Here is a 24,568-nt window from a genome sequence, read left to right on the forward strand (position 1 = left end):
AGTAAAGTACAGATACGTGAAAAATGTACTTAAGTAAAGTAACAAAGTATTTTTACTTCGTTACATTCCACCACTGCTCCAAACTCACTTCATAACGACAGTTGAGCTCCTCCTTCTGTGAGATGATGAGCTTCTTACACAGAATAAGGCAGTCGTGTGTTTATTAGTCATGTTTAATCAATCAAAGCATTTCAATCTTCTGTTTATTCAGCAACAGTGATGATGACCGATAGGGATTTCCTGGAATGATGTGTGTTATCATACTTCTGTGGGGCATATTTGGTGTGTGTGTGTGTGAGATACCCTCTGGTGTTCAGAGGGATTTGTGTTGTGTGTGTGTGTGAGACTCCCTCTGGTGTTCAGAGGGATATGTGGCGTGTATGTGTGTGTAGAAGACGCCATCTGGTGTTCAGATGGATATGTGGTGTGTGTGTGTGTGTGAGTGAGACTCCCTCTGGTGTTCAGATGGAGTGTGTGAGACGCCCTCTGGTGTTCAGATGGAGTATGTGTGAGACGCCCTCTGGTGTTCAGATGAAGTGTGTAAGACGCCCTCTTGTGTTCAGATGGAGTGTGTGTGAGACGCCCTCTGGTGTTCAGATGGAGTGTGTGTGAGACGCCCTCTTGTGTTCAGCTGGAGTGTGTGAGATGCCCTCTTGTGTTCAGATGGAGTGTGTGTGAGACGCCCTCTTGTGTTCAGATGGAGTGTGTGAGACGTCCTCTTGTGTTCAGATGGAGTGTGTGAGACGCCCTCTTGTGTATAGATGGAGTGTGTGAGACGCCGTCTGGTGTTCAGATGGAGTGTGTGAGACGCCCTCTGGTGTTCATATGGATATGTGGTGTGTGTGTGTGTGTGTGAGACTCCCTCTGGTGTTCAGAAGGAGTGTGTGAGACACCCTCTGGTGTTCAGATGGATATGTGGTGTGGTGTGTGTGTGTGTGTGTGTGAGACTCCCTCTGGTGTTCAGATGGAGTGTGTGTGAGACGCCCTCTGGTGTTCAGATGGGAGTGTGTGTGAGACGCCCTCTGGTGTTCAGATGGAGTGTGTGTGAGACACCCTCTGGTGTTCAGATGGAGTGTGTGAGGCACCCTCTGGTGTTCAGATGGAGTGTGTGTGAGACGCCCTCTGGTGTTCAGATGGAGTGTGTGAGACGCCCTCTGGTGTTCAGATGGAGTACGTGTGAGACGCCCTCTGGTGTTCAGATGGAGTGTGTGTGAGACGCCCTCTGGTGTTCAGATGGAGTGTGTGTGAGATGCCCTCTGGTGTTCAGATGGAGTGTGTGTGAGACGCCCTCTGGTGTTCAGATGGAGTGTGTGTGAGACGCCCTCTGGTGTTCAGATGGAGTGTGTGAGACGCCCTCTGGTGTTCAGATGGAGTGTGTGTGAGACGCCCTCTGGTGTTCAGATGGAGTGTGTGAGGCGCCCTCTGGTGTTCAGATGGAGTGTGTGTGAGGCGCCCTCTGGTGTTCAGATGGAGTGTGTGTGAGACGCCCTCTGGTGTTCAGATGGAGTGTGTGAGACGCCCTCTGGTGTTCAGATGGAGTGTGTGAGACGCCCTCTGGTGTTCAGATGGAGTGTGTGTGAGACGCCCTCTGGTGTTCAGATGGAGTGTGTGTGAGACGCCCTCTGGTGTTCAGATGGAGTGTGTGTGAGACGCCCTCTGGTGTTCAGATGGAGCATATACTACCAATCATTCGCTGCACTGACAAACTGCGCATAAAATAATCGCAGCCTTTGCCAAATCGTGTGCGGTTTCAGTGAGATTAATTGTGCAGCCCTAATATTTAACATGCTTCATGCAGTTTTGATACGCCCCTCTCTATTTCTCTGTGTGTCTTCACAGGGCTGCAAGTGTTGAGTCAATCCCAGCTGGAGTCACAAAAACATTTGAGTTTAAGCCTATTAAGGGGCGATATGTCAACATTTTTATACCGGGACGCAATGAATATCTCACACTGTGTGAAGTCGAGGTGTTTTCAGGTAAGGGACAGGGAGAGAAGACTCAGTGATAGAATTTGATTATGTTCTTATTAATGTGTGCATAACTGTTTTTATTTTATTAACAGAAAAGTACACATCAACGTACAATTATGTTCCAAGTGAGTGTTCTTCATTACATTGAATGTTATCAGTAACACATAATATAACATAATATTCTTTCTGAATATATTCTTATATATCAGATTCTTACTGAACATTTGATAACCAATAAGGGATGATAATGTACACCAACACAGTTGTTATCGCAAAGTAAACCCTGAAAGGGTGATCAGGACCCTCTTATTACATGGCTACTAACCACAAATAAATAATTTTGGACACAAATTATTCATTTGAGTTGAAATATTATATTAGCACATTTGTAATAAATGCAAAGCTTCAGTGAAGAAAAATATTCCTAAGACAAACATTTAAGGGATAATGTACAGTCATGTACACCAAATAAATAATTACATGGACATATTGGTTTGTGATTAAACCATTTTAAATTCTTGCCTGTTTATTATCTTAGAATCCATTACAGTGTAAAAAAAAAAATCATTCTGGCAATAAGACGAACACTACAGTACTCTTAATACTAAAAATACTTCAATGTGATCTTGATATTTGAATACAATTAATAACTATAACAGAGACGCAACTGGCACCAGTTGTGTTTGTATGAAACGAGAGAGAGCGGGTCCACAGCGTGATAAAAGAAACATTAAAGAAAGGAAAACATAAAGAACATCTCCAGAAACCCAGATGAGCTGTGTGTTAATCCAGAGTTGCTGTTGATGACGTCATTATCTGGAAATATCAGACCTCGGAATGTCACGACTGACCAATCAGATTCAGATTCATATTCCAGAAAGCCGTGTAATAATCATTTGGATTATATATTTTAGCATTATTTTGCCCATTATATTGAGATTATACTTAAGAACATTAAAGAGAAAAAAAAAAGTTGTTTATTATTTTATGTTATACAGGGAATCTTGCTCTTGGAGCCACAGCTGTCCAGTCTTCCTCATACGGTGGAGCAGGAGCTCAAAATGCTGTCGATGGCAACAGGGATTCATTTTGGGGTCATGGGTCATGCAGTCATACTAATGGGGACAGAGACCCCTGGTGGAGAGTTGACTTGGGGCAAGTCTACAAGGTAAACAGGGTTAGCATCACTAATCGTGGAGATGCTGTTCCAGAGAGGATAAATGGAGCTCAGATCCGTATCGGCAACAGCCTGGAAAATAATGGCAACAATAATGAGCTGTAAGTATTGTCTCTCTCTTAATACTTACACAAATAGTTAGAAAATTACTAAATAAGATAACATTACTCTGAATATATCCTTTTAATATAAAACCTTGCCTTTGAGAGAAGTATATTTAATAGGGCTGCACGATTAATCGCAATTTCCATGTAATCGCACTTAAATCGAGTTGGCTTATCGAGATTTTAAAAACGGAAAGGCTGTGATTGTTTGTTATGTGCAGCTTGTCAGTGATGTACGGCTCTGTAAATGCTGCTCCATCTGAAAGCACTGTGAGTTTGAGTCACTTATAACGGGCATTTGAAAAAGCAACACGTGTCAAACATCTTTCCAAACATGAGAAGCATTTATGAACCTCTTCCTCCAACAAAAGACAACATTTAATAACATGCTTTTACTCCAAACTCACTTCATAACGACAGTTGAGCTCCTCCTTCTGTGAGATGATGAGCTTCTTACACAGAATAAGGCAGTCGTGTGTTTATTAGTCATGTTTAATCAATCAAAACATTTCAATCTTCTGTTTATTCAGCAACAGCGATGATGACCGTTAGGGATTTCCTGGAATGATGTGTGTTATCATACTTCTGCGGTGGGGCATATTTAGCATGTGTGTGTGAGACGCCCTCTGGTGTTCAGAAGGATATGTGGTGTGTGTGTGTGTGTCCTACCTCATCATGGTGAAGTTAGTGCTACTGGGTAGAGCGCACCCCCTTTAGCACTTTAAAAAATTCTTTGCGCAGGTTTTCCACCTCTGACCAACGGTGAATATTACCTGGATCTACTTATGGTTGAAGTCTGGCGGCGATGGGGTGTCTGACGATGGGGGCAGGTTTGAATAGACTGGGAGCTCTTAGTCAGAACCCTGGCACGTCAGCGGCACAAGGTATATGGTCGCTAACAGCTGAGGCTGAGTGGCAGCTGTTCTCGGCAGACCCTTGTGCGACTGAGCAGCCCTATTCAGGGACTGCACTGCTCACCTCAAGCTGAGGAAGGGCCTAGAAAAGGTGGCCTAAAAAATGCCCACTCAATTCACACCTGGACAGGATACCGCGCCTGTCGGGTCATTCCACTTCTGCGGTCGAAACAAAAGAAACAAATTCTACCCCCCTTAAACTGGCAACATGGAACATAAGAACCCTCCTGGACTCTTACGGCAGGTCCGAAAGACCCCATAGAAGGACAGTCCTGGTTGCAGCCGAACTGAGCCGCTACGATGTCGACATTGCTGCCCTGAGTGAAACCAGGCTCCTTGATGAGGGGTCTCTAAAAGAGGAGGGCATGGGCTACACCTTCTACTGGAAAGGCTACCCCCCAGGTGGACAACATCTGCATGGTGTGGGACTGGCCATTAAGAACACACTACTGCCAAGACTCACTGAAACACCAGTGTGCATCAGTGAAAGACTGATGACCCTCCGTATACCCCTGGTGAAGAACCAGTATGCCACTCTCCTAAGTGTGTATGCTCCAACTCTACCATCTGATAGTGAGTCTAAAGACTCCTTTTACCAGACACTGGATGAGGCTCTCCACCAGATCCCCAAGAACGATAAAATCCTCCTGCTTGGGGACTTCAACGCTCGTGTTGGGCAGAACAGTGGGATATGGAAAGGAGTTCTTGGCAGGCACGGGATTGGTCAGGCCAACACAAATGGCTTGAGGTTACTTACCCTCTGCTCTGAGCACAATCTGACCATAACCAACACCATCTTCCAGCAAAAGACCAAATACAAAACATCATGGATGCACCCACGCTCCAAACATTGGCACCTGATTGATTATGTCATCGTCAGACGTTGTGACATCAGAGATGTTCTCATAACCCAGGCCATGAGAGGTGTGGAATGCTGGACAGATCACCGCATGATCATGACCAAGGTCCTCATGAAAATGCGCCCCCCCATACGAAAACATGGACCCAGTAGGAGGTGTTTAGATTGTGTCCGCCTGGAAGTCACAACTGTAAGGAATGAGTTTCGTCGCTCCCTGGCTGAGAAACTAGGGGAGTTAGAACTCCTCCTTGGGGGTGAAAACGCCACAGAACAGCAGTGGACCTCTATTACTACGGCCCTCCATGAAGCAGCAGCCCAAACAATCGGCTATAAGAGCAAGAACCACCAAGACTGGTTTGACAACAATTCAGAATCCATCCATAATCTACTAAGCAACATGCACAAAGCACATCAGGAAAGCCTAAAAAACCCCTTATCCAGCACCGCCAGACAGCAATGGCAAGAAAATCGTCGGGAAGTGCAGAGAACTCTGCGGAACTTACAGAACAAGTGGTGGATGGAGAAGGCTCATGAAATTCAGTCATTCGCTGACAGAAATGATATGCACAACTTTTACAATACAGTCAAATCCATTTATGGCCCAAGAAGTCACTGCATCACTCCCCTGAAAACAGCAGATGGGCTCAAAGTCCTAAAAGACCAGAATAGCATCCTGGAGAGGTGGGCTGAACATTTTAGCACCCTACTGAATCAGGACTCTTATGCAGACTTTACCATCCTGGATGAACTTCCTGAATTTCCCCCTATTGACAACCTTAGCCAGCCTCCAACTTTCCTGGAGGTTCTGACAGCTGTCCGCTCCCTGAAGTACAACAAGTCTCCTGGCTCTGACAATATTCCTGCAGAACTGCTAAAACAAGGAGGGTATCTCTGCACAAGAACACTACACCATTACATCACCAAGGTTTGGGCTGATGAATTCATCCCACAGCATTGGAGGGCTGCTAGTATTGTCACCATATATAAAAGTAAAGGAGATAGGGCTATTTGTGATAACCATAGGGGCATATCACTTCTTGCTGTGGCAGGTAAAGTCCTAGCCAAGGTGATGCTACAAAGACTGATCAATGACATCACAGAGTCTATGCTACCCGAGTCACAGTGCGGATTTAGAAGGAACAGGAGTACAGTCGACATGGTCTTCACAACCCGGCAACTCCAGGAAAAGTGCAGGGAACAACATAAAGATCTGTTTATGGCTTTTGTCAACCTCTCCAAAGCCTTTGACTCTGTGCAGAGAGATCTCTTGTGGGAAGTCCTCCTCCGGTTCGGATGCCCCACTAAGTTTGTCAACATCCTCCATCAGTTTCATGATGGAATGACTGCTAGGGTGATAATAGGAGGTCAACAGTCAAGCCCTTTCCCTGTGCGCACAGGGGTAAGGCAGGGGTGTGTACTGGAACCAGTGCTTTTTAACATCTTCCTCATATGTGTCACCCAGCTTCTCCACAAGGAGATTGAAGACAACAGTGGGGTGACAGTAGCGTACAGGCTGGACGGTAACCTCTTTAATATCAGGAGACTGCAGGCAACCACCAAACTGCACAGAGTGAGGATACTTGAGCTGCAGTATGCCGATGACTGCGCTTTTGTATCTCACTCTTCACAAGACCTCCAGTCTGTCCTAGATGCAGCAGTGAGGGCATATAGCAGGAGGGGGTTGACCATCAACACTGCCAAAACAGTGATAATCTGCCAGTGGAGTGCAAACATCCCACCCGCACCACCCATCTTCTCTGTTGCAGATGAAAAACTGTCAGTTGTTCCATCATACAAATACCTGGGGAGCACTATCTCTGAAGACAGTAGCATTGACAATGAGGTCCAGAATAGAATCAAACAAGCATCAGCTGCCTTTGGAAGACTCCGGCGGCGGGTTTTTCAGAATAAGAACCTTCATCTCAATACAAAAATCTGTGTCTACCAAGCGGTCTGCATCACCACCCTCCTCTACAGCTGTGAAGCCTGGGTTACTTACAGCCGCCACATCAAGTCCCTGGAACACTTCCACATCTGCTTTCTGCAGCGCATCCTGGGAATCACTTGGCATGACAGAGTGCCCCACACTGAGATCCTCAGAAGAGCAGGTTGCAAGAGTATTAAGGCCACAATCACCCAGCACCAATTGCGCTGGTTGGGGCACGTCATAAGGATGCCCTACAACCGTCTGCCCCGCAGAGTGCTATATGGCCAGCTACAACAAGGCCAGCGCTCTGCTGGAGGACAGAAGAAACGCTTCAAAGACCAACTGAAGACAGTGCTAAAGAAGTGCAAAATAAAACCTGGGGACTTGGAGAACATGGCTGCTGACCGCAACAGCTGGCGGCAACTATGTATAGATGGGACCCAAGCACTGGAGGAGGATAGGACAGTCAGGAGAGAACAAAGAAGGCTCAGGAGAAACACTCCCATAAATACCAGTAACACCAATACCATGTATATATGCTCCACCTGCAATAGAACCTGTGGATCCAGGATAGGACTATTCAGCCATCAGAAAACTCACCGTTAAAAGACGGAAGTGGACGTCATCATCGGATTTGATGGACAACTACAAGCAAGCAAGTTCAGAGGGATATGTGGTGTGTGTGTGTGTGTGTGTGTGTATGTGTGTGTGTGTGTGAGACTCCCTCTGGTGATCAGATGGAGTGTGTGTGAGACACCCTCTGGTGTTCAGATGGAGTGTGTGTGAGATGCCCTCTGGTGTTCAGATTATAGACAGTATATAAACTGGACACAGCGACCCCATAGGTTTCAACAGAGGAAAGTGAAGTCAATTAGAAGCTCTCACTTCCTGATGGCTGAGCGTACTGCGCAAACTCAAACTGAGCTTGACGACGTAGATGTGACGTGAGCAGCCTGTCTGTCTTCTAGTAGCTGTGCCAAGAGAAATCTGAATCATTCCCTTCCGAAACTTGCAGAGACGGAGAGTGTGAGTAGGAGGTGTCCATGAGCTAGGAGCAGGAGCAACTTTTACTAAGTATTCTGATTAATTACTTTGTCATTTTGCCTCCACGTCCCCCTGATTGCCCGCGAGCTTCTCCTCCTGTCCATACAGTAATCTCTCTACTGTGCGACAGAGAGTCGCGTGGTTATGACGCAATCGTTAGCCTATTTTTACAAAAAATGCATCTACGGGGCCGGAGCCTGTTATACATTTTCGTGTTTCTTTAGAAATAAATAATGGACAAATGGAGTCTTTAAACGCCTCAGATGTAAAGTGAACAGAAGGCTGGGGGTCTGCTAATCAATGGCGGCAGCAGGGGAAGCTTCAATGTTTTCCGAAACATTGACCCCCTGGTTCAGATGGAGTGTGTGAGACGCCCTCTGGTGTTCAGATGGAGTGTGTGAGACGCCCTCTGGTGTTCAGATGGAGTGTGTGTGAGACGCCCTCTGGTGTTCAGATGGAGCAGCATTTATTACCAATCATTCGCTGCACTGACAAACTGTGCATAAAATAATCGCAGCCTTTGCCAAATCGTGTGCGGTTTCAGTGAGATTAATTGTGAAGCCCTAATATTTAACATGCTTCATGCAGTTTTGATATGCCCCTCTCTATTTCTCTGTGTGTCTTCACAGGGCTGCAAGTGTTGAGTCAATCCCAGCTGGAGTCACAAAAACATTTGAGTTTAAGCCTATTAAGGGGCAATATGTCAACATTTTTATACCGGGGCGCAATGAATATCTAACTCTGTGTGAAGTCGAGGTGTTTGCAGGTAAGGGACAGAGAGAGAAGACTCTGTGATAGAATTTGTTTATGTTCTTATTAATGTGTGTATAACTGTTATTATTTTATTAACAGAAAAGTACACATCAACGTACACTTGTGTTCCAGGTGAGTGTTCTTCATTACTTTGAATGTTGTCAGTAACACATTATATAACATAATATTCTTACTGAATATATTCTTACATATAATGTTCTTACTGAACATTTGATAACCAATAATGTGAATCAACACAGTTGTTATCGAAAAGTAAACCCTGAAAGGGTGATCAGGACCCTCTTATTACATGGCTACTAACCACAAATAAATCATTTTGGACACAAAATATTAATTTGTATTGAAATATTATATTAGCACATTTGTAATAAATGCAAAGCTTCAGTGAAGAAAAATATTTCTAGTAAGACAAACGAACTAGTTCAAACAAGACAAACATTTAAGGGACAATGAACAATCATGTACATCAAATAAATAATTACATGGACATATTGATTTGTGATGAAACCGTTTTAAATTCTTGCCCGTTTATTATCTTAGAATCCATTAAAGCGTAAAAAAAACAATAATTCTGGCAACAAGATGAACACTACTGTACTCTTAATACTAAAAATACTTCAATGCAATCTTAATATTTGAACACAATTAATAACTATAACAGAGACTCAACTGGCACCAGTTGTGTTTGTATGAAACGAGAGAGAGCGGGTCCACAGTGTGATAAAAGAAACATTAAAGAAAGGCCGGCTCCAGAAACCCGGATGAGCTGTGTGTTATCCAGCGTTGCTGTTGATGACGGTCATTATCTGAAAATATCAGACCTCGGAATGTCACGACTGACCAATCAGATTCAAGTATTCCAGAAAGCCGTGTAATAATCATTTGGATTATATATTTTAACATTATTTTGCCCATTATATTGGGATTATACTTAAGCACATTAAAGTGAAAAAAAAAAAGTTGTTTATTATTTTATGTTATACAGGGAATCTTGCTCTTGGAGCCACAGCTGTCCAGTCTTCCACATTCGAGGGAGCAGGAGCTCAAAATGCTGTCGATGGCAACAGGGATTCAATTTGGGGTGGTGGGTCATGCAGTCATACTAATGGGGACAAAGACCCCTGGTGGAGAGTTGACTTGGGGCAAGTCTACGAGGTAAACAGGGTTAGCATCACTAATCGTGGAGATGCTGTTCCAGAGAGGATAAATGGAGCTCAGATCCGTATCGGCAACAGCCTGGAAAATAATGGCAACAATAATGAGCTGTAAGTATTGTCTCTCTCTTAATACTTACACAAATAGTTAGAAAATTACGAAATAAAATAACATTACTTTGAATAAATCCTTTTAATATAAAACCTTGCCTTTGAGAGAGGTATATTTAATAGGGCTGCACGATTAATTGCAATTTCCATGTAATCGCACTTAAATCGAGTTGGCTTATCGAGATTTTAAAAACGGAAAGGCTGTGATTGTTTGTTATGTGCAGCTTGTCAGTGATGTACGGCTCTGTATGCTGCTCCATCTGAAAGCACTGTGAGTTTGAGTCACTTATAACGGGCATTTGAAAAAGCAACACGTGTCAAACATCTTTCCAAACATGAGAAGCATTTATGAACCTCTTGTCCAACAAAAGACAACATTTAATAACATGCTTTTACTCCAAACTCACTTCATAACGACAGCTGAGCTCCTCCTTCTGTGAGATGATGAGCTTCTTACACAGAATAAGGCAGTCGTGTGTTTATTAGTCATGTTTAATCAATCAAAGCATTTCAATCTTCTGTTTATTCAGCAACAGCGATGATGACCGATAGGGATTTCCTGGAATGATGTGTGTTATCATACTTCTGCGGTGGGGCATATTTGGTGTGTGTGTGTGAGAGACGCCCTCTGGTGTTCAGAGGGATATGTGGTGTGTGTGTGTGAGACTCCCTCTGGTGTTCAGAGGGATATGTGGCGTGTGTGTGTGTGTGTGTGTGTGTGTGTGTGTGTGAGACTCCCTCTGGTGTTCAGATGGAGTGTGTGTGAGACGCCCTCTGGTGTTCAGATGGAGCAGCATTTACTACCAATCATTCGCTGCACTGACAAACTGCACATAAAATAATCGCAGCCTTTGCCAAATCGTGTGCGGTTTCAGTGAGATTAATTGTGAAGCCCTAATATTTAACATGCTTCATGCAGTTTTGATACGCCCCTCTCTATTTCTCTGTGTGTCTTCACAGGGCTGCAAGTGTTGAGTCAATCCCAGCTGGAGTCACAAAAACATTTGAGTTTAAGCCTATTAATGGCCGATATGTCAACATTTTTATACCGGGGCGCAGTGAATATCTCACACTGTGTGAAGTCGAGGTGTTTGCAGGTAAGGGACAGAGAGAGAAGACTCTGTGATAGAATTTGTTTATGTTCTTATTAATGTGTGTATAACTGTTTATATTTTATTAACAGAAAAGTACACATCAACGTACAATTATGTTCCAAGTGAGTGTTCTTCATTACTTTGAATGTTGTCAGTAACACATTATATAACATAATATTCTTTCTGAATATATTCTTACATATAATATTCTTACTGAACATTTGATAACCAATAATGTGAATCAACACAGTTGTTATTGAAAAGTAAACCCTGAAAGGGTGATCAGGACCCTCTTATTACATGGCTACTAACCACAAATAAATCATTTTGAACACAAAATATTAATTTGTATTGAAATATTATATTAGCACATTTGTAATAAATGCAAAGCTTCAGTGAAGAAAAATATTTCTAGTAAGACAAACGAACTAGTTCAAACAAGACAAACATTTAAGGGATAATGTACAGTCATGTACACCAAATAAATAATTACATGGACATATTGACTTGTGATGAAACCGTTTTAAATTCTTGCCTGTTTAATATCTTAGAATCCATTACAGTGTAAAAAAAACAATCATTCTGGCAATAAGACGAAAACTACTGTACTCTTAATCAGACATGGGCAGTATTTCAATTAAATGTATTTTAAATACGTATTTAATTACTTTAGTGTATTTTGTAATTTGTATTTTGCAGGGGTGGAAAAAATAAAATGTAGTTTGTAACAAAATATTTTGAGGGAGTGTATTTAGAGTATTTCAAATACTTAAATACTTAAGAAAAATCACCATATGCTTATCACCATAGTAAATGATTTTGCCATATTTTCAGTCTGATGTTGCCAATGGCAATGTCCAGGTTAGATGCACGAAAATCACGTGACACCCTGTAGACCAGGCTCCCTCCAAGAAGTGAATGAGTTTTGAACACAGGAGAAGAAGTGGCGCTGCTCCTCTTAAAGGGATACTCCACTTTTTTTGGAAATAGGTTCATTTTACAACTCCCCCAGAGTTAAACAGTTGAGTTTTACCGTTTTCGAATCCATTCAGCCGATCTCCGGGTCTGGCGGTCCCACTTTTAGCATAGCTTAGCATAGATCATTGAATCGGACGAGACCATAAGCATCTCTCTCAAAAAAATGACCAAAGAGTTTCGATATTTTTCCTATTTAAAACTTGACTCTTCTGTAGTTACATCGTGTACTAAGACCGACGAAAAATGTAAAGTTGCGATTTTCTAGGCTGATATGGCTAGGAACTATACTCTCATTCCTGCGTAATAATCAAGAAACTTTGCTGCCGTACCATGAGTCCAGCAGGCGTAATGATATGACGCAGCGCCTGAAAATAGTCCCCAGCTCGGTATAACATCCAACGTGACCGGGACTAAGTTTGTCTAACCTATTAGACCTATTTTCAGGCGCTGCGTCATATCATTACGCCTGCTGGACTCATGGTACGTCAGCAAAGTTTCTTGATTATTACGCAGGAATGAGAGTATAGTTCTCAGCCATATCAGCCTAGAAAATCGCAACTTTTTCCGTCGGTCTTAGTACACGATGCAAGTACAGAAGAGTCAAGTTTTAAATAGGAAAAATATCAAAACTCTTTGGTCATTTTTTTGAGAGAGATGCTAATGGTCCTGTCCGATTCAATGATCTATGCTAATGTGGCAACCCGGAGGTGTATTTGAAGGATAATTTGCCAACTACGCCACTCAGGGAGTTACACCCAAAGAATTTAGTGTCTTTTAAAAGGACACGCAAGTTCGTTTCATCAATAATCGCTCAGAGACATGAAATACAAAATGGTTGATTTTATTTTGTTACACAATCACTTTAAAGCAGTCATTAAAATGTATCAGACCTCAATCAAGCACAGCTCATCATAAAGGTCTTGACTCTAAAAAGAAAAGGTCACCGGGACACCAGCTAACTGGGGCTTACCAGCAGGGTCAGGCTCTCGGAGTTTATGCTGCTTATAGCAGAAAAATCATTCCTTTCACCGGTGCACACAAAACACACGCACTCACACCATACTCCACGGATGGACACGGCACACTGTGAACAACACACCACCACCACGTAGAAGGGAATAAAGCTGGCCTCCCTGCCTTTGGCACCCAGATCCTGCGACACAGAGCAGAAAGATCTTAATAAGAGTCATTAAAATACACATGGAATAGTTAGGTGCTGAATTGCCCTAGGTCAAGTTAAATTAAACAACAGAACTAAACAAAAGGAATTAAAGAAATCCAAAAGAAGGCAATGGACTGTAGTTTACAGAAAATAAACCAAATTAATCTCAACAGTTTGCTGAAAAATACAACACTTGGTTCAAACAGTTTACTGAAAAATAAACCAACTGATCTCAGTCGGGTTATGATCATTAACTAAACAGCAAAACCAAAATACAAACTAGAAAAATAATGAGATTACATATAATAAGATAAATCAAATTAACCACACCAAAATAGATGCACTGCAAAACAAAACCGAAAGAAGATAAAGCTCTTTACAAAAATAGAAAATGTAAAACAAAATCAATACAAAACAAACAAAACAGAACAGGATAGAATCAAAACAGCAATATTTTAAGCCGTGCAGCAGTATTTTAAAACCGTGGGCAGGACGTGAAACGCGCCCGACTAGTAGTCAGCAGTGTGCGGGATCTGCAGGAGAAACGAATCCGTTGGTTTAAACCATACGGGAGGAAATGGCGATCAAGCAATCAGCTTATGCTTTCCAACGTTTCAGAGAGAGCACCTGAAATAAAATAGAATGTCACCATTCAATATTACGATGATAAGAGTCTCACCGAACCTAGTAAACGCCTGTTGGACATACCAATGACGAATGATGCGACAACCGGCTCGTCACCCATTGAACCCGAAGGTAAATCCAAGGATACCGCTACTTGACAGGGGTATCATCCAGTACGGGGATATCATGAGAAATAAGACGGGAACAGCCTAAATCTCCCTCGTAAGCTAAAAACATCACTTGATATTTCTGAAGCAGTGCCCTTACCTGCACTTGCTCTTCTGACCAAACAACAGACTCAATCTGCTGAGCCAGCGAAGAGACCGTCTCCATAAAAAGAGACTGAACTGTAGCAACGACCGGGTCAACTTCCACAACTCCTGTAGGTAAACTGATGACATAAGCCTCCCTCAACCTACCAATCACAGTTGTTGGATACAATACCACATCCACAGTGCCCCCATTTACAATAGGAACCCAAACTGTACCATAGGTCACTCTGACTAGTGCAGGGGATGCGAAGAGCCCAGCCGGCAAACCTGACTCAGGGGGCTCAAACAAAACTGTAGAGCCAGAATACTGAGAAAAACAGGTGGCAGTAACTAACTTCATGGTGCCTCCATGGATTCGACACGCCCAATGTCCCCGTACCCGTACATTTCCTGCAAGGTCCGAACAACTCTTATTACTCACTTGTTGACAGTGTTGTAATGCTTGCAAGACACTCGGAGACTGCGCAACAATAGGCAATTCAAAAAGGGTAATGCCATGCTGTCCAAACAAATCCTGATAACAACGGCCTAGTATGTTCATCCCCAGCACCCCAGGAACATCTTTACACATACCGCCGGGAAGGTCTCGGACAACCAACACACCACATCCTGAAACTACCCTGTCACAAAACTTAACGTCAAGCTCCAAGTAACCAACATACGGGATCGTAAGCCCATCAGCGGTCCTAAGCTGTAACCATTGACAAGATCTAAGACGATCCTGACACCAAGGTTCGAAATGCTGCAACAAGCAACTTTCTGTAATTGTGGATACCATGGAACCGGTATCCACTAAACACGGTACTGACACTCCTCCCATACAAACAACAAGATGTGGACAAGATGACACTAGAAGAGACAATGAACGGGGAAAAACTAAATTACTTGAGCCAATTACTTTCCCAACCGGGTTGTAACTCGACCGCCCGGCGGGGGCTAGTTTCCCAAAAACTGTAGATTACGAGACTGCCCATTTCCAGTCGTATTGGCGCCCGTTAACGGTGACATAGGACGATAACGAACTTCCTCACGAACCTCTCCCTCTAGATGGTCAAATAGAAATAATGCTTGATCTACATTAGACAAATGGCGTATCCTCATACAGGCCTTTGCCTCCTCTACCCACTCGTCAATACCCATACCGGTTTTACCGTTAAACTTCGGACATCTACGGTCTCGGGGTACAAAAACAAACCTTTCGGGTGCAGAGGTGCTGGCAACAGGTAACTGAGGGATTACTGGTGGTACTGCAGCAGTGCTGGCAGCAGCGGCATCAGGATCAGGCGGCTCAACTGCCACCTGAGCCTGCTGCAACCTCATGTTATCAGCTTTCAATTGAGCCACCAGTTCTCTCAATTCCTGCAAGTCAGCCTCCATCTTATCAAAAAGATAAAACAAACTTACCAAAGACGAGTGCTATCTCACAGGAATATTACAAAGGAGGATAACCCACCCACGGAAACACTGCTGCCCTGTTCAAACGCAAAAAGTCACAGACAACTGAAAAAAAAACTATTACTAACAAATTAACCAAAAATCAAACCTCAAAATGTACCCATGTCTCTGCCAAAATATTAAGATGAAACCCTGCCGACTATACGCCAAAATGTGGCAACCCGGAGGTGTATTTGAAGGATAATTTGCCAACTACGCCACTCAGGGAGTTACACCCAAAGAATTTAGTGTCTTTTAAAAGGACACGCAAGTTCGTTTCATCAATAATCGCTCAGAGACATGAAATACAAAATGGTTGATTTTATTTTGTTACACAATCACTTTAAAGCAGTCATTAAAATGTATCAGACCTCAATCAAGCACAGCTCATCATAAAGGTCTTGACTCTAAAAAGAAAAGGTCACCGGGACACCAGCTAACTGGGGCTTACCAGCAGGGTCAGGCTCTCGGAGTTTATGCTGCTTATAGCAGAAAAATCATTCCTTTCACCGGTGCACACAAAACACACGCACTCACACCATACTCCACGGATGGACACGGCACACTGTGAACAACACACCACCACCACGTAGAAGGGAATAAAGCTGGCCTCCCTGCCTTTGGCACCCAGATCCTGCGACACAGAGCAGAAAGATCTTAATAAGAGTCATTAAAATACACATGGAATAGTTAGGTGCTAAATTGCCCTAGGTCAAGTTAAATTAAACAACAGAACTAAACAAAAGGAATTAAAGAAATCCAAAAGAAGGCAATGGACTGTAGTTTACAGAAAATAAACCAAATTAATCTCAACAGTTTGCTGAAAAATAAAACACTTGGTTCAAACAGTTTACTGAAAAATAAACCAACTGATCTCAGTCGGGTTATGATCATTAACTAAACAGCAAAACCAAAATACAAACTAGAAAAATAATGAGATTACATATAATAAGATAAATCAAATTAACCACACCAAAATAGATGCACTGCAAAACAAAACCGAAAGAAGATAAAGCTCTTTACAAAAATAGAAAATGTAAAACAAAATCAATACAAAACAAACAAAACAGAACAGGATAGAATCAAAACAGCAATATTTTAAGCCGTGCAGCAGTATTTTAAAACCGTGGGCAGGACGTGAAACGCGCCCGACTAGTAGTCAGCAGTGTGCGGAATCTGCAGGAGAAACGAATCCGTTGGTTTAAACCATACGGGAGGAAATGGCGATCAAGCAATCAGCTTATGCTTTCCAACGTTTCAGAGAGAGCACCAATGACGAATGATGCGCGCATACTCAAGGAGCTCACACACCCAATAACGGCAGTCACAGCAGTAGTGCGAGATCCACACGAGGGACGGAACAGCTGACTCGCACTTTACGAGAGGAAATGGCAATCACGCAATCAAGAGCTTACTAAGGTGCGAGAAAACACATGCAACCAGGGACAATTAGTTACTGATTTTAGAAACCATCTCATAAAGTCACCAAGCGTTCCTACCTCTCAAATGTCCACACCTATTGCCGGGAGCAGCCACAGTAACGTCATTGCGGTGCGTCAATGACGTCAACAAATTACGTTGACCTCAAGCACAAGTCTGTCGCACTTTATATCCCCATGGGGACAGCTAATTGGCTTACGATCCACCTATAATTATAAGGGAAAGTAAAAGGCTTTCCCACCACACTAAGCTATGCTAAAAGTGGGACCGCCAGACCCGGAGATCGGCTGAATGGGTTCGATAACGGTAAAACTCAACTGTTTAACTCTGGGGGAGTTGTAAAATGAACCTATTTCCAAAAAAAAGTGGAGTATCCCTTTAAGGCACGAGTAGAGTAACGGTGATAATATGGCTACGTAGCCTACATCAAACACGTTTTGCTATTAAGGGAAGCCTACCACACCATTGATGTGAACTTAGCTACACATGCCATTTACGTCAGAGGGAGCTATTTCAGGCCCTGTAGAGATTTAGTGAAATGCCCATGCTTTTTTATTTTGCTACTTCGCCATTTTGAATTTACACATTTCTCATATTTGTGTTATTGCTACTATTTGTGTTATTGACCTTTCAGTAATAAAAAAGAAGACAAAGGAGAACTCCGGTCAATTTTAACATTGAGCTCATTTTTTTGTACATTTGGAGTGCTGTCAATACAGAGAACAACGACAAAAATCGGTGTTGCCTACACCGAGTTATTCTATTTTTAAAATTTGCACCCTGTTGACTTCAATGGGGCAAGTTTTAAACCTGCTTTTAGCCTCTTAACATCCTTGATGTGTCATTACAAGTGCACAGAAAATGTGAGTGATTCCTTCAGAGTGAACACGAGTGATATGCGCGTGAACTCGGCAATCGACTACTTTGGACTTCAACCGAAAACAGGATGTAAACACAGGTATTTGCGCTGGCTTAAATAAAATCATTTTTATACATATCTTTCACATCTACTGCAGTCAGATTCACTCGTGTTCACTCTGAAGGAATCACTCACATGACCTGTGCACTTGTAATGACGCATCAAGGATGTTAAGAGGCTAAAAGCAGGTTTAGTACTTGCCCCATTGAAGTCAGCAGGGTGCAAATTTTAAAAATAGAATAACTCGGTGTAGGCAACACCGATTTTTGGCGTTGTTCTCTGTATTGACAGCACTCCAAATGTACAAAAAAATGAGCTCAATGTTAAAATTGACCGGAGTTCTCCTTTAAGATTATTGTGGGAGTATTTTTGTATTTTCAAAATACTAATTACTTGTATTTTATTTAAATACATTTTTCACATCAGTATTTTGTATTTTATTTTGTTACATTTCATGAGCCAGTATTTGTAGTTTGTAACAAAATAGTTTTTGATGTATTTGTGCCCACCTCTGCTCTTAATACTAAAAATACTTCAATGCAATCTTAACATTTGAACACAATTAATAACTATAACAGAGACTCAACTGGCACCAGTTGTGTTTGTATGAAACGAGACAGAGCGGGTCCACAGTGTGATATAAGAAACATTAAGGAAAGGCCGGCTCTAGAAACCCGGATGAGCTGTGTGTTATCCAGAGTTGCTGTTGATGACGGTCATTATCTGGAAATATCAGACCTCAGAATGTCACGACTGACCAATCAGAATCAAGTATTCCAGAAAGCCGTTTAATAATCATTTGGATTATATATTTTAGCATTATGTTGCCCATTATATTAGGATTATACTTAAGCACATTAAAGTAATAAAAAAAAAAAAAAGTTGTTTATTATTTTATGTTATACAGGGAATCTTGCTCTTGGAGCCACAGCTGTCCAGTCTACCACATATGGTGGAGCAGGAGCTCAAAATGCTGTCGATGGCAACAGGGATTCAATTTGGGGTGGTGGGTCATGCAGTCATACTAATGGGGACAAAGACCCCTGGTGGAGAGTTGACTTGGGGAAAGTCTACAAGGTAACCAGGGTTAGCATCACTAATCGTGGAGATGCTGTTCCAGAGAGGATCAATGGTGCTCAGATCCATATCGGCAACAGCCTGGAAAATAATGGCAACAATAATGAGCTGTAAGTATTGTCTCTCTCTTAATACTTATGCTATATATTCACAGTATTGACAACCTTAGCCAGCCTCCAACTTTCCTGGAGGTTCTGACAGCTGTCCGCTCCCTGAAGTACAACAAGTCTCCTGGCTCTGACAATATTCCTGCAGAACTGCTAAAACAAGGAGGGTATCTCTGCACAAGAACACTACACCATTACATCACCAAGGTTTGGGCTGATGAATTCATCCCACAGCATTGGAGGGCTGCTAGTATTGTCACCATATATAAAAGTAAAGGAGATAGGGCTATTTGTGATAACCATAGGGGCATATCACTTCTTGCTGTGGCAGGTAAAGTCCTAGCCAAGGTGATGCTACAAAGACTGATCAATGACATCACAGAGTCTATGCTACCCGAGTCACAGTGCGGATTTAGAAGGAACAGGAGTACAGTCGACATGGTCTTCACAACCCGGCAACTCCAGGAAAAGTGCAGGGAACAACATAAAGATCTGTTTATGGCTTTTGTCAACCTCTCCAAAGCCTTTGACTCTGTGCAGAGAGATCTCTTGTGGGAAGTCCTCCTCCGGTTCGGATGCCCCACTAAGTTTGTCAACATCCTCCATCAGTTTCATGATGGAATGACTGCTAGGGTGATAATAGGAGGTCAACAGTCAAGCCCTTTCCCTGTGCACACAGGGGTAAGGCAGGGGTGTGTACTGGAACCAGTGCTTTTTAACATCTTCCTCATATGTGTCACCCAGCTTCTCCACAAGGAGATTGAAGACAACAGTGGGGTGACAGTAGCGTACAGGCTGGACGGTAACCTCTTTAATATCAGGAGACTGCAGGCAACCACCAAACTGCACAGAGTGAGGATACTTGAGCTGCAGTATGCCGATGACTGCGCTTTTGTATCTCACTCTTCACAAGACCTCCAGTCTGTCCTAGATGCAGCAGTGAGGGCATATAGCAGGAGGGGGTTGACCATCAACACTGCCAAAACAGTGATAATCTGCCAGTGGAGTGCAAACATCCCACCCGCACCACCCATCTTCTCTGTTGCAGATGAAAAACTGTCAGTTGTTCCATCATACAAATACCTGGGGAGCACTATCTCTGAAGACAGTAGCATTGACAATGAGGTCCAGAATAGAATCAAACAAGCATCAGCTGCCTTTGGAAGACTCCGGCGGCGGGTTTTTCAGAATAAGAACCTTCATCTCAATACAAAAATCTGTGTCTACCAAGCGGTCTGCATCACCACCCTCCTCTACAGCTGTGAAGCCTGGGTTACTTACAGCCGCCACATCAAGTCCCTGGAACACTTCCACATCTGCTTTCTGCAGCGCATCCTGGGAATCACTTGGCATGACAGAGTGCCCCACACTGAGATCCTCAGAAGAGCAGGTTGCAAGAGTATTAAGGCCACAATCACCCAGCACCAATTGCGCTGGTTGGGGCACGTCATAAGGATGCCCTACAACCGTCTGCCCCGCAGAGTGCTATATGGCCAGCTACAACAAGGCCAGCGCTCTGCTGGAGGACAGAAGAAACGCTTCAAAGACCAACTGAAGACAGTGCTAAAGAAGTGCAAAATAAAACCTGGGGACTTGGAGAACATGGCTGCTGACCGCAACAGCTGGCGGCAACTATGTATAGATGGGACCCAAGCACTGGAGGAGGATAGGACAGTCAGGAGAGAACAAAGAAGGCTCAGGAGAAACACTCCCATAAATACCAGTAACACCAATACCATGTATATATGCTCCACCTGCAATAGAACCTGTGGATCCAGGATAGGACTATTCAGCCATCAGAAAACTCACCGTTAAAAGACGGAAGTGGACGTCATCATCGGATTCGATGGACAACTACAAGCAAGCAAGTTCAGAGGGATATGTGGTGTGTGTGTGTGTGTGTGTGTGTGTGTATGTGTGTGTGTGTGTGAGACTCCCTCTGGTGATCAGATGGAGTGTGTGTGAGACACCCTCTGGTGTTCAGATGGAGTGTGTGTGAGATGCCCTCTGGTGTTCAGATTATAGACAGTATATAAACTGGACACAGCGACCCCATAGGTTTCAACAGAGGAAAGTGAAGTCAATTAGAAGCTCTCACTTCCTGATGGCTGAGCGTACTGCGCAAACTCAAACTGAGCTTGACGACGTAGATGTGACGTGAGCAGCCTGTCTGTCTTCTAGTAGCTGTGCCAAGAGAAATCTGAATCATTCCCTTCCGAAACGTGCAGAGATGGAGAGTGTGAGTAGGAGGTGTCCATGAGCTAGGAGCAGGAGCAACTTTTACTAAGTATTCTGATTAATTACTTTGTCATTTTGCCTCCACGTCCCCCTGATTGCCCGCGAGCTTCTCCTCCTGTCCATACAGTAATCTCTCTACTGTGCGACAGAGAGTCGCGTGGTTATGACGCAATCGTTAGCCTATTTTTACAAAAACTGCATCTATGGGGCCGGAGCCTGTTATACATTTTCGTGTTTCTTTAGAAATAAATAATGGACAAATGGAGTCTTTAAACACCTCAGATGTAAAGTTATTCGCTGTCAAAGTGACGCCAAAATGAATGGGAGTCAATGGAATGCTAACAGAAGGCTGGGGGTCTGCTAATCAATGGCGGCGCCAGGGGAAGCTTCAATGTTTTCCGAAACATTGACCCCCTGGTTCAGATGGAGTGTGTGAGACGCCCTCTGGTGTTCAGATGGAGTGTGTGTGAGACGCCCTCTGGTGTTCAGATGGAGCATATACTACCAATCATTCGCTGCACTGACAAACTGTGCATAAAATAATCGCAGCCTTTGCCAAATCGTGTGCGGTTTCAATGCGATTAATTGTGAAGCCCTAATATTTAACATGCTTCATTCAGTTTTGATACGCCCCTCTCTATTTCTCTGTGTGTCTTCACAGGGCTGCAAGTGTTGAGTCAATCCCAGCTGGAGTCACAAAAACATTTGAGTTTAAGCCTATTAAGGGGCAATATGTCAACATTTTTATACCGGGGCGCAATGAATATCTCACTCTGTGTGAAGTCGAGGTGTTTGCAGGTAAGGGACAGAGAGAGAAGACTCTGTGATAGAATTTGTTTATGTTCTTATTAATGTGTGTATAACTGTTATTATTTTATTAACAGAAAAGTACACATCAACGTACACTTGTGTTCCAGGTGAGTGTTCTTCATTACTTTGAATGTTGTCAGTAACACATTATATAACATAATATTCTTACTGAATATATTCTTACATATAATGTTCTTACTGAACATTTGATAACCAATAATGTGAATCAACACAGTTGTTATCGAAAAGTAAACCCTGAAAGGGTGATCAGGACCCTCTTATTACATGGCTACTAACCACAAATAAATCATTTTGGACACAAAATATTAATTTGTATTGAAATATTATATTAGCACATTTGTAATAAATGCAAAGCTTCAGTGAAGAAAAATATTTCTAGTAAGACAAACGAACTAGTTCAAACAAGACAAACATTTAAGGGACAATGAACAATCATGTACATCAAATAAATAATTACATGGACATATTGATTTGTGATGAAACCGTTTTAAATTCTTGCCCGTTTATTATCTTAGAATCCATTAAAGCGTAAAAAAAACAATAATTCTGGCAACAAGACGAACACTACTGTACTCTTAATACTAAAAATACTTCAATGCAATCTTAATATTTGAACACAATTAATAACTATAACAGAGACTCAACTGGCACCAGTTGTGTTTGTATGAAACGAGAGAGAGCGGGTCCACAGTGTGATAAAAGAAACATTAAAGAAAGGCCGGCTCCAGAAACCCGGATGAGCTGTGTGTTATCCAGCGTTACTGTTGATGACGGTCATTATCTGGAAATATCAGACCTCGGAATGTGGCGACTGACCAATCAGAATCAAGTATTCCAGAGAGCCGTGTAATAATCATTTGGATTATATATTTTAGCATTATTTTGCCCATTATATTGGGATTATACTTAAGCACATTAAAGTGAAAAAAAAAAAAGTTGTTTATTATTTTATGTTATACAGGGAATCTTGCTCTTGGAGCCACAGCTGTCCAGTCTACCACATACGGTGGAGCAGGAGCTCAAAATGCTGTCGATGGCAACAGGGATTCAATTTGGGGTGGTGGGTCATGCAGTCATACTAATGGGGACAGAGACCCCTGGTGGAGAGTTGACTTGGGGCAAGTCTACGAGGTAAACAGGGTTAGCATCACTAATCGTGGAGATGCTGTTCCAGAGAGGATAAATGGTGCTCAGATCCGTATCGGCAACAGCCTGGAAAATAATGGCAACAATAATGAGCTGTAAGTATTGTCTCTCTCTTAATACTTACACAAATAGTTAGAAAATTACTAAATAAAATAACATTACTTTGAATAAATCCTTTTAATATAAAACCTTGCCTTTGAGAGAGGTATATTTAATAGGGCTGCACGATTAATTGCAATTTCCATGTAATCGCACTTAAATCGAGTTGGCTTATCGAGATTTTAAAAACGGAAAGGCTGTGATTGTTTTTTATGTGCAGCTTGTCAGTGATGTACGGCTCTGTAAATGCTGCTCCATCTGAAAGCACTGTGAGTTTGAGTCACTTATAATGGGCATTTGAAAAAGCAACACGTGTCAAACATCTTTCCAAACATGAGAAGCATTTATGAACCTCTTGTCCAACAAAAGACAACATTTAATAACATGCTTTTACTCCAAACTCATTTCATAACGACAGCTGAGCTCCTCCTTCTGTGAGATGATGAGCTTCTTACACAGAATAAGGCAGTCGTGTGTTTATTAGTCATGTTTAATCAATCAAAGCATTTCAATCTTCTGTTTATTCAGCAACAGCGATGATGACCGATAGGGATTTCCTGGAATGATGTGTGTTATCATACTTCTGCGGTGGGGCATATTTGGTGTGTGTGTGTGAGACTCCCTCTGGTGTTCAGAGGGATATGTGGCATGTGTGTGTGTGTGTGTGTGTGTGTGAGACTCCCTCTGGTGTTCAGATGGAGTGTGTGTGAGATGCCCTCTGGTGTTCAGATGGAGCAGCATTTACTACCAATCATTCGCTGCACTGACAAACTGCACATAAAATAATCGCAGCCTTTGCCAAATCGTGTGCGGTTTCAGTGAGATTAATTGTGAAGCCCTAATATTTAACATGCTTCATGCAGTTTTGATACGCCCCTCTCTATTTCTCTGTGTGTCTTCACAGGGCTGCAAGTGTTGAGTCAATCCCAGCTGGAGTCACAAAAACATTTGAGTTTAAGCCTATTAATGGCCGATATGTCAACATTTTTATACCGGGGCGCAATGAATATCTCACTCTGTGTGAAGTCGAGGTGTTTTCAGGTAAGGGACAGAGAGAGAAGACTCTGTGATAGAATTTGTTTATGTTCTTATTAATGTGTGTATAACTGTTAT

The 24,568-nt window shown here is 42.6% G+C and overlaps 2 protein-coding genes across 6 annotated transcripts in view; both read left to right on the forward strand.

Annotated features, from left to right (window-relative positions):
* Nucleotides 1-24,568, forward strand: part of LOC307162669 (fucolectin-1-like) — a 380,376-nt gene that overhangs the window by 64,538 nt on the left and 291,270 nt on the right. The window lies entirely within an intron of this gene.
* LOC307162653 (uncharacterized protein) overlaps nucleotides 1-24,568 on the forward strand; it is a 43,624-nt gene that overhangs the window by 10,973 nt on the left and 8,083 nt on the right. For 3 of the 5 annotated variants that reach the window (XM_079878112.1, XM_079878113.1, XM_079878111.1), the window contains exons 6-18: nucleotides 1,840-1,976; nucleotides 2,063-2,095; nucleotides 2,969-3,248; nucleotides 8,625-8,761; nucleotides 8,848-8,880; nucleotides 9,755-10,034; nucleotides 10,995-11,131; nucleotides 11,218-11,250; nucleotides 18,865-19,144; nucleotides 22,041-22,177; nucleotides 22,264-22,296; nucleotides 23,172-23,451; nucleotides 24,360-24,496. In XM_079878112.1, coding sequence (XP_079734238.1) covers nucleotides 1,840-1,976; nucleotides 2,063-2,095; nucleotides 2,969-3,248; nucleotides 8,625-8,761; nucleotides 8,848-8,880; nucleotides 9,755-10,034; nucleotides 10,995-11,131; nucleotides 11,218-11,250; nucleotides 18,865-19,144; nucleotides 22,041-22,177; nucleotides 22,264-22,296; nucleotides 23,172-23,451; nucleotides 24,360-24,496 — 1,937 coding nt within the window. The remainder of the gene's footprint in view (nucleotides 1-1,839; nucleotides 1,977-2,062; nucleotides 2,096-2,968; nucleotides 3,249-8,624; nucleotides 8,762-8,847; nucleotides 8,881-9,754; nucleotides 10,035-10,994; nucleotides 11,132-11,217; nucleotides 11,251-18,864; nucleotides 19,145-22,040; nucleotides 22,178-22,263; nucleotides 22,297-23,171; nucleotides 23,452-24,359; nucleotides 24,497-24,568) is intronic. The other 2 variants (XM_079878115.1, XM_079878114.1) reach the window with 1 other exon arrangement.

The sequence above is a fragment of the Squalius cephalus genome (assembly GCF_949319135.1).
Source record: "Squalius cephalus genome assembly, chromosome: 8".
In the NCBI taxonomy this organism is placed as follows: domain Eukaryota; kingdom Metazoa; phylum Chordata; class Actinopteri; order Cypriniformes; family Leuciscidae; genus Squalius; species Squalius cephalus.